Source organism: Otolemur garnettii, unplaced genomic scaffold (assembly GCF_000181295.1).
Source record: "Otolemur garnettii isolate 467f Iridium unplaced genomic scaffold, OtoGar3 scaffold00065, whole genome shotgun sequence".
NCBI lineage: Eukaryota > Metazoa > Chordata > Mammalia > Primates > Galagidae > Otolemur > Otolemur garnettii.
In genome coordinates, this window is record NW_003852460.1 from 2,278,007 (window position 1) to 2,289,027 (window position 11,021).

General features: G+C 44.8%; 1 protein-coding gene across 1 annotated transcript in view; it reads right to left on the minus strand.

Annotated features, from left to right (window-relative positions):
• MXRA5 (matrix remodeling associated 5) overlaps positions 1 to 11,021 on the minus strand; it is a 31,532-nt gene that overhangs the window by 8,957 nt on the left and 11,554 nt on the right. The window contains 2 exon segments of the mRNA XM_012807148.1: positions 3,892 to 8,154; positions 8,157 to 8,892. Of these exon segments, the coding sequence (XP_012662602.1) occupies positions 3,892 to 8,154; positions 8,157 to 8,892 (4,999 nt within the window).

Sequence of the window (11,021 nt, forward strand, 5' to 3'; positions counted from 1 at the left end):
CAGGACCTAAGAAGCATTCAGTTCTGTGTGAGAGATTTCTCAGGTGACAGGTGGCTCTGGGCACGGCCCTCGCCGATTGGGTCTCAGCTCCTCATCGAGGCATTTTATGAGGCAGAGAAACAGGGCTTGTCTAATTCCATTTCGTTTGGGATGAAAGAGAAAGAGCTCACAACTTTCCTGGCGAGAATTCTAGAGCAGTGAAATGATAGACTTGCAATTCCCTCTGATATCTCAGCAAGTGAACTCATTTGATTGATTTCACGATAAAGGCAAAGTAAAATCACACCCTATAGGTGGAGGACATTAGAATACAACACTATGGATGTGAGCAACTTTTATCCTGCCGTGTATTCAGACAGAACTTCCTTCAAAGCAAGAGCCCGTTAACCAAAGAGGACCCAGCGTTGGGTGCTGATTCTGGGAGATGTGCTTGGAAAAATGTGTATGTTTATGTCATAGAATGGCTGGTGTTATAGACATATCCTTACTGTCAAAAAAAAAAGTGCATAAATATCAAGTGAAAAGGCACGATACAAAGCTGATCTGAAATAGTGGAGGGGTGCAGGACCCTAAGAATTCATACACATGGGATCTCCCAGCAGAGGGATGGGTTCTTTCAAAAGGGTAATGATGGTTTTGAAATGGAAAACTCACACTTGCCTCTGCTTGCAACTTTGAGCAAAATTCATTATGAAACCATTACAATTCTTTTTCTTTCTTTTTTTTTTTTTTTGGTAAAGACAGAGTCTCACCTTACTACCCTCGGTAGAGTGCCGTGGCATCACACCGCTCACAGCAACCTCCAACTCCTGGGCTTAGGGTGATTCTCATGCCTCACCCTTCCAAGTAGTTGGGACTATAGGCATCCGCCACAACACTGGCTATTATTTTGTTGCAGTTTGGCCAGGCCAAGGTTTGAATTTGCCACCCTCGGTATATGGGGCCAGCACTCTCCTCACTGAGCCACAGGTACTGCCCAGTAATCCCATTTTATTGTGGGCAAAGGACTTGAACAGAAGCTTTTCTGAAGAAGATAGGCGCACGGCCTACCGACACATGAAAAAATGCTCATCATCTTTAATCATCAGAGAAATGCAAATCAAAACCACTTTGAGATATCATCTAACTCCCATAAGACTGGCTCACATAACAAAATCCCCGGTGGGAGGAGGGGGTTTGGAGGGATCACTTCTGAGGTTTATCTTATAGGGGTACAGGTGAATCTTTCTAAGAGTAGAATGTGAACGTTTTAAAGCAATAACTGAGAAAATGACATGAAGGCTGTGTTGAGCAGTTTGATGGAAGTATTTCAGATTGCATGTGAAAACCCTACACTGTACCCCAGAAGTGCATTAATGTACATAGTTACCATTCAATTAAAAAAAAAAAACCAAAATAAATAAATAAATAAATAAATAAAACAAAATCCCCAAACTACAGATGTTGGCGTGGATGTAGAGAAAAGGGAACAATTGTGCACTGCTCATGGGAGTGTAAGCTAGTATGTCTCATTTGGAAAGAAGTATGGAAAATATTTAAGAATCTAAAAGTAGACCTGCTATTTGATCCTGCAATTCTTCTACTGTATATCCAAAAGTGTATATCTAGTGTATATCCAAAAGACCAAAAAAAAATCACTTTGTAACAAAGATATTTGCACCAGATTGTTCATTGCAGCTCAATTCTTTTTTTTTCTTTTTTTTTTTAATGTGATATCTCTAAGTCAAATTTTCTTTCTCTTGAGGGTGTTTGTTAGTGCTGTGTTTTATTTTCTTTCTTTTTTTTTATTGAATGGTAACTGTGTACATTGATGCACTTTGGGGGTACAGTGTAGTGTTTTCACACACAATCCAAGACACTTTCATCAAACTGGTTAACATAGCCTTCATGTAACTTTCTTAGTTATTTGCAGCTCAATACTTAATAGTCAAGTCATGGAAGAAGTTCAAGTGCCCATTGACCCATGAATGGATCAACAAATTATGGTATACATTTATCTTGAAATACTATGCAGCCTTCAAAAAGATGGAGACTTTACCTCTTTTATGTTTACATGGATGGAGCTGGAACATATCCTACTTAGTGAGGTATCTCAAGAATGTAAGAAAAATATCCAAAGTACTCAGTACTTTCATATGAAGAATAGATCACAACTATGGCCTACGATGGGGGGGCGGGAAGGGAGGAGAGGGAGGAGGTCAGATCAAGGGAGGGTGAAGGGTGGGATCACGCCTATGGGGAATAATGCATTATGATCACACCTAGGATACATGTTGGATCTATTAAGTATAGAGTATAAATGTCTTACACAATAATTAAGTAAATGAGATGAGATATATATAAATAGAGAGAGAGAATACATTACTTCAAATGCTGAGCTGAACAGAGGGGTAAATAATTTCCCTAGGCTCACAGCCCATTGGGAGCCTGTAGAACCCTTCCAAAATTTGGGAGAAAAACGGGAGCAAAGAAAGCACAGCTCTCTCTGGAATTGCAAAAATCATTCTTGTATTATCAAAATAGAAACAACACACACACAGAGGCAAAAATCACACATTAGACAACAGATACGAAGGACACAGTTGTGTTGAGAAGAAGAGATAGTTTCTCACAGAAGCTGTGATCCTCAGCTTTTATTTTATTACCTAGGAATTGCTTTGCCTTTCAGAGAAAGCAGGTGCCCAGTGTATGAAGGTGACTGTTCCTTGGGTGCCTCAGGTGTCCAAGTATAGACCCGAAATGTATCTGTTGGACATCTGACCAGGACCTCAGAACGTGGCTATGTGAAGAAGGGTCTTCACAGAGGTGATTAAGGTTAAGTGAGGTCACTAGCATGGGCCCTGATTCAACAAGACTGCTGTCCCCATAAGAAGAGCAAATCAGGACAGAGACACGCACAAAAGGATGACCCCATGAGGACACAGGGAAAAGATGGTGTCTACACGCCAAGGAGAGAGGACTCAGGAGGGACCAGCCTGAGACACCTGGATCTGGGTCTTCCAGCCCCCATGACTGTGAGGAAATAGATTTCTGTTTGTTTAAACTGCCCGAGTTTGTTTAATCTGTGGGATTTTTTTTGTGGTAGCCCAACTAGACGCATACTACCCTGTCTCTAGGTTCAAATCAAGAAAGCCCCTGGTTAATGCTTAGAAGATGAGAAGCTAATTTTCCAAGTGCAAGGGTAATTGCAGACTTCCGTCACATCTATTCTGCACCTGCAAGAATTGAAGACTCTTCTACTTCATGCAATTGCTGAAATGTGAGAGGGTTTCGATTCATAGTGCTCCAAAGCCTAAGTTACTCTCTACCAAAGGACCGTTAGATGTTTCCACAGCTCCATTAAAATCTCACATTGCATCTAGTTCCTCCCGTGCATCCCTGGCAACATGTAGAGGAAAATGCTTCTCAGATGTCTCCTCCCAAAATTTATCAAAATTTGAGAGATAAACAAAGCAACCAAAATCTAGCTTTGCTCCACCAATCCATCTTTTCTTTTCTATTTTCTTTTCGCTTTTCTTTTCTTTTTGTCACACAATAGCACTTTGTAGCCCTGGGTACAGTGCCGTGGCATTGTAGCTCACAGCAACGTCAAACTCTTGGGCTCAAGCAATACTCTTGCCTCAGCCTCCCAAGTAGCTGGGACCACAGACACCTGCCATAATGCCTGGCTATTTTTAGATACAGGGTCTTGCTCTTGCTCAGGCTGGTCTTGAACTCCTGAGTTCAAACAATCCACCTGCCATGGCCTCCCACATAGCTGGCATCACAGGTGTGAGCCACTGAGCCTGGCCTATTCCATTCTTTTTTGAGTCTCCAGTTCTACCTGGAGGCCGATTCTGGTAGCTTCATCCTACATAAAGTGGTTAAAATGCAGACGGGGAAACACCTTACCTGTGGAAACTTTTGTCCAGGTAATGAAAGGCGTGGGTTTCCCTGTTGCCTCACACGGGAACACAGCATCTGTCTCAGCAGTGATGGACACAGTCTGTGGGAATTTGGTGATAATTTGGGGCTTTTCCCCTGGCGTCCTGAATTTGGATGCAGGTGGTCCTCCAGCGAAGAGCTTCATGATGCTCTGATGGGAGCTTCCAGGGGACTGAACAGATGATGTTGCAAAGGAGACAGAGCTCCGAGTAGGAGAAACCAGCATGATAAGATGTGAGTTAGCTGAGGGGGATGTCGTGGTCCGGGGAGGGTGCAACAATGGAGGTGCCGGAGGACCAAAGTCCAAGTGAAAGGTGCTCTGGGAATGTATCCTATTATAGGGACTCGGGTTAACTATTCTCTCCCTCATCACTGGGATAGGAGAAGAGGATGTCTGGGGCTTCAGGGTTACTCCCAACTGTGAGAAAGAGAAGGTCCGGTTGATATAGAAAGGAAGTCTTCCATTGGAATATGGAGGAACTCTTGAGTTTGGAAGCCTGCCAATTGGATGTCTTGGTTCGGGGAGGTTATTATTTCCAAATGCCTTGGAGTAGGCATTGAATCGGTCCGTCCTTTGCTCAGTCAATTTGCTAGAAATGGTGGGTTTGGACACGTGAAGTGAAATAGGAGTTGCCGTTGTAGTGGATAACTTTGGAGTTGTGAAGAGTTTGTTCTCTGGCAAAGCTCTTGAAGGGGAGACAGTTACTAGTGGTCTGTTGGTCAAGTGATGGGAAGGCTGGAACGTTGCAAAATATTTGAAGAAGCTTTTTGTACTCATATCAGGTGGCCTCAATGTTCCCCTTGGTGGGGGAGGTTCAGACGGGACTCTGGATGGTTGAGAAGAAATACGAACACCCCCATCCTGGTGGAGACTATCCGGTATGCCTGGTAGACTGTTGTTGCCCCTACTACCAAATAATTCCTTTCCCAGATCTTGCTTTGGAGATAACTTAGATGTGACCTGGTTGGAAGAGGTGGTAGATAATTCATTTGGGCTCGATATAGCCTGAGTTCCTTGGGTGCTATCTGAGGGTGCTTTGGTTTCTGGGTTTCCCACGTAATTCAGGAAAACATTTCCCTCGGAAAATATAGATGTGGGAGATCTTCTTGAGCTGATAAGTGCTGGGCTAGGAGTGGTTTGTGTTAAACTCACAAGAGTTGTGGGTGGGGACGGGGAGGCTTGTTCCTCCACTGGGGCAAAAGCAGGGATGGCATTCTGTGGTTTGGTTTCAGAGTGAATAACAGCCACAGTGGTTTCGCCATGTTCTTGCCCTTGGTTGGTGGTTTCTGTCTGACCTGAAGGCAACTCTACTGTTAGGCTTGCAAGAGTTGTCAAATGACCAAGTGCTTCCTGTTGAAATGTAGTTGAGGCTTTAACAGAAGGTGAAGAAGGCACAGCTGTAACATCCTCATTCTCTAGCTCTCTCAAATGGGGAGCATCTGGAAGGTTATCTACAAAATTGGTGACAGGGGTGTCTGTCTGCAGCTTTCCAGCCTGTCCTGTCCTTGGGGGATGTCCTGTGCTTGGAGTGTCTGAGAAGTCTTTAGTAGAAGAATCTTCCTTCACTTCTCCTACAGAGGAGACCAGTGAGCCAGAAGTTGACATGACATTAATGACCAACTCACCGGGTACTGAAGTGTCTTTGATGTCTGTGACATCATCATCCCTAATTTCTTTTTTATCCAACATAGGTTTATATGTGGTTGGAAGTGTCTCTTGAGTGTCATGGTGAGATGGATGTATTTTTGTGGTGGTTGTCATGTAATTGTCCACTCTTGGGGCCTCATACGAGTCCCCCATTTTCAGAGCAACAGTTCTGGACCAAGGTCTACTTTCCAAAGTGGGAGTAATAACATTTTTAGATTTATTTTCAGGAGAAGGGCTAGGTGTGGATGTGGACTCTCTGGAGCTCATGGTAGAAGTGATATAGTGCTGTTTGTGTGGCCTCTTCTTGTGTTTCCTTCTTGGGGTTCTCTTGGACACAGATTCTGTGTTCCTGTCTATTTCCATCTGTTTTGGGAGATGAACTGTGCTGTCAACCCAAGATGTAGGAAGCAGGGAACTCTCCATTTGGTATGGAGTCTTAATTTCAGGTACTCGAGTTGGTTGAGTAGAAAAAGTCTCCATCGGGGCAGATGTTGTTGGCGGGGTTTGCTTATGCCGGTGGCGGGATTGGTGGGGACGTAACCTCCTCCTCCCGTTGTGTTTTCTTTGAGAAGAGTGAGTGGGCATGGCCAAGGATGCATTTGGTCTTGGTGTCACCATTGATGCTGTGGAGGTGTCTCTGTGCAATACAGTGCCAAGTGTGGTTTCTCCAGGATGGTTAATAGAAGACATGTTGTTCACACCCACTGCAGACTTGGGCAAGGTGATGGATGTGATGTCTTGCCCCTCACTCTGAGAACTTCTGGAGTTTGTGAGGTCTCCCTCTAGTGTATCTCCTCCCCATGGTGTCTTTGTAATCAGTTGTGTGTCTTGAGTGATAAAACCACTTTCTACAAGCTGAATGTCATCTATGAGTCCTTGCTGATGTGATCGGGCTGCAGTGTCTAGTCCCCCTAAAGTGGAATCTTCAAACGAGTCCATCGTAATGAGGTCAGTAACCCACACGGTGGGAGTTGGAGTAAAGCTTGCAAAGGTCAGTTCTCTCATCTTATCCTCACCTGGTTGTGAATTAGTCTCCAAATCTGGGTAGAAGGATTGCATAGTGCCCAACTCTGCCAAGGAGATTGCACTCAATGGAGGCTCGTAGTCATCTGATGTAGGATCAACCATGGACCCAACATTTGCTGTAGTCCAGCCACCTGTTGTTGTCTCTTCATTGGTTGACTCTTTGTAGACTGTGTCCAGGGTGGGCTCCCTGTAGACTGTGTCCAGAGCAGGAGAGGATTCATAAGGCTCAGTTATGAGTGTACTGTCTGTAATCCACTTTATGTCAACTTCCGTGGGAGATACCTCCTCAGTCTTCTCAGAAGATGCATCATCAGTAACTTCTTCCATTTGCGTGCTTGTGACTTCAGGGTCAGCAATAATATCTCCATTGTGGTGGTGCTCTAGTCCCATTCTGGGTGAGGAGAAGGTAGTCCAGACCTGCTCTTCCTCCCCAAATAGAGACATATCTGCTGAGGATTCTTTGACACTGTTTGCTGTCTGGACAGGCGAAGATGAAAGGGGAGAAACGGCAGGAGAAAGAGGTGTTTCTTCTGGACTCATGGATGGAGGAGTGGTGGTTCTGATGACCAGGGGTTCCTCTGTGCCTTTAGGAAGATTTTTCCCACGGACTCTGGCTAGAATATCTGCCCAGCGCTCTGGATTAATCTGTTTGTTTGCCATGTTTATCCTTCGCCTGGACTCGAATACCCTGCGACCTTCGGCAACATTGGTCTCTGGTTCTTTCTCAGAGTTCTTCCAGAGTTTCAGTTTTCTTCTCCCTTTCTTGACCTTCTTATCTCCCACGGTGCCTTCATCTTTCGTTTTGAGGAACATTTCTTGGTCCTTTGGATGGAGAGCTTTCCTCGATGTGGTATCTTCGTCCCCCATGCCTGAGGCCCCTTCGTCCTCCACCACATCTTCTCTCACTCTGGAAAGACCTTTGGCACCTGGACGTCTGCCTCTCTTGGAAGACCTGCCAGATCCTTTCTTACTCACGGTGACCCCCACGGTAAAATGGTCTGCCCCTTGCTGGTTGATGGCTACACATCTATAGTAACCACTATCGCTGACTTGGACTGTTGGGATGGAAAGAGCTCCATTGGGCAACATGTATGCATGGGATGTGTTTGCTGAATCATGAATTATCCTCTTATTTGGAAGAATCCAGCTAAGGTGGGCTTCGGGGATGGCCAAGGCACTGCAGGGCAACAAAACCAGCTCCCCCGGGTTCTTCTCAATTATCACTGTATCTCTCTCATGGGGCTGAGTGGAGGGAGGTTGCACAAGCACCCTATACACCATCTGGTCCATTTCATCCCTTACCTGAGCAATGCATTGGTACAAACCCGAGTCGGACTGCTGCATTGATTTTATCCTCAGCCAACCACTGCTGAGGACGGAGAACTTGTTGTCCTGGTCGTCCATGGGTGCCTTCAGGACAGAGCCATCTGGAAGTATCCAGAAAATGGACGGACTATCCGAAGCTTTCACATTGCAGCTCAGCTGGCAGGAAGCCCCTTCCAGAACTGTCTGAGCTCTCTGCACAGCTGTGCTTGGCTCAATCATCACCCAGCTTGGGCTCGAGCCTGCATCGTATCCTTGGCAGACATGGTTAGAGAATGCTGGGCGTAGTAGGACAGGAGCACCTTCCTGGCCGTACTCTGACGTCTGTTCAGTTGGAGGTCTATGTATGGCTGTGCAACCCATTCCGGTTCTGCGAGGATCTGGGCTTTGACGCCCGTGTAGTACAGGGCATCATCGTCAGCGTCCTGCCTATACTGATAGCTGACCTTGGGGTCTTTGCTGAGCATGAGTTCTCGGCGGAGCTTCACGGGGACCTCGCTGTAATACGCTATCAGTTTCCATAGTTTTTCATAGTTTTCCCGAGTCATCGGACACTCAAAGTCCAAGGCGACCGTGGCGTTGATCTCAATGTCTGGGGGATCTGTTTGGTTCAAGTGAATTTTGTACAAATCCGTGGGCTTCTTGATGGCACAGACCAAGTTCACCATGTTCCCGTGTTCATCGGTCATGTTCAAAGAGATATTCCAACGGGGGAACTGGAATCCTTCGGGGACGAGCTGGCTGTCACCGTCCTCCTCTTGTTCCTGCTCTTCCTCCAGACCTCGGCTTGTGTTCTGCCTCAGAGGAGACTCAATGGAGGGCTTCAAACAGGCAACGTCCTTGAGCTTGTGAATCTCTTGTTTAAACAGCTTCCTGGGACTGGCACACATGGCACACAGCTGACCACCTTCGTAAGCTTTGTCCTTCTTACACTTCAGAATCCCTATAAGACAGATAAGCAAACAAAAACACTGTAAGTCAAAGAGTTGAAGACTGGCATGATTTCCACACATCTCCATCTCTCAAGGGACAATACCACAAAGAAGGACTCCCACACACAAGTTGTCCTGAGTTTAAGGCTCAGTATCAGCCTGGTGTGTACTAACCAGCAAAGGCTCTGTGATTACTCAACAGTGAATAATAAACACTGATAGAAGTTCCCGCCCCAGTATTTTTACCTTAAAAAAAACCTAGTTCACAGCCTGAATGCCCGTCAGTCCATGAATGGATTAATAAGCCATGGTCTATGTACACCTTGGAATACTATGCAGCCATAAAAAAGACAGAGACTTTACATCTTTGATGTTTACCTGGATGGAGTTGGAACATATTCTTTTTAGTAACGTATCTCAATAATTGGGGGGAGGAGGTAGTATCCAATGTACTCAATACTACTATGAAACCAATGTATAAATACTTACACATTCATACGAATGATAAAACACAAACATAGCCTAGAAAGAGGAAGGGGTGAGGAGGGAGAGGGGAGGGCATTTGGTGAGATCTTACCTAACGTACACAAAGCAAGGGTACACTTCAAAATAACTAACAGCAAATTATAAATGTCTCACCACAAAAACAAGTAAGTGAAGTGATGTTTAGGTAATCAATTTGATTTAAGCATTCCACATTGTATATCAAATCTTCATATTGTACCCCATAAATGAATACCGTTATGATTTAATAAAACGTTAAATAAAAAACCCACTTTATCCATATATATTATGTAGTTGACATAACAGGAGAATGATTGTTAATAATTGCAACCCATGGGCGGTGCCTGTGGCTCAAATTAGTAGGGTGCCAGCCCCATATACCAGAGGTGGCAGGTTCAAACCCAACCCTGGCCAAAAACTGCAAAAATAAAATAAAATAAAATAACTGCAACCCATGATGATAACTGCAGGGGAAAGATGAAGCTTTGCTATGAAGCACATCATAGCTACAGTTTACTGGATTTTTCCTCTTGTAATATATATGGTGATTATAAAGTTTGTGTGCAATTTTAAACTGTATGCTGTTTTAAATTGCACACTATTTTAAATTGCACATGAACTTTATGGCCATCCTGTGTGTATTTTTTTCATTGCAGACAGTGTGTACTGTCATACACACACACACACACACACACACACACACATATATATATATATATATTTTTTTTGCTGTTTTTGGCCGGGGCTGGGTTTGAACCCACCACCTCCGGCATATGTGGCCGGCACCCTCTTCCTTTGAGCCACAGGTGCTGCCACACACACATATATATATATATATATTTTTTTTGCTGTTTTTGGCCGGGGCTGGGTTTGAACCCACCACCTCCGGCATATGTGGCCGACGCCCTCTCCCTTTGAGCCACAGTTGCTGCCCCTACTGTCTCATATTTTTAGCTTGTTCTCCCAGATGTGGATACTTTTGAATTCTCTTTGTCCATCCTGGGTGGCTGGTCTTGTTCACTGCCTCATCCTTCTCTGCGTGAGTCTTTACGGATGGACTCTTCCAGGATTGCGTGCTAAACATTTTCCATTTTTGGTCTCACCCAGGCCCTGTCCCTTTGCCGGTGATCACTGCCTACCTTACGAGCTTCTCCATGCCAAACACATTCACAGCCCAATGTCTATCTGACATGTCTGTTTAAGTATCACAAAGGCTCCTGGAACTGATATCTACAGAAAAAATTCTGTTCTTTCCCTGGCACAAACTGAGACCTCTCAAGCCTTTTCCTTGTGGGTAGACGGTGCTACAGTCTCTCCATTGGGAGGAACTTGTGAGCTGGAGAAAGTGCTTTTGATGGTCCTGTTGCAACCGGCCCACATCGTTCCCTTCCCAGTGGCAATAAGCCAGTCAAACTTCATTATTTATGAGTTGCGGCATTACAGGACCCCTGCCTGGCTTCGCTATTTTTTTCCTTTGCCCCACAGACCAGTTTTCTATGTGACTTTCAGAGGTAACACGTCAAAATGCAGATAGGATTATTTTATATATATCTTCTCAATAGGGAGCATATATGCACATATGCACACATCTATACACAAATAAATGTGTTCACAGATGTGCACACAGAGAGATGTGCCCACATAGAGATGTGTACACAAGAGAT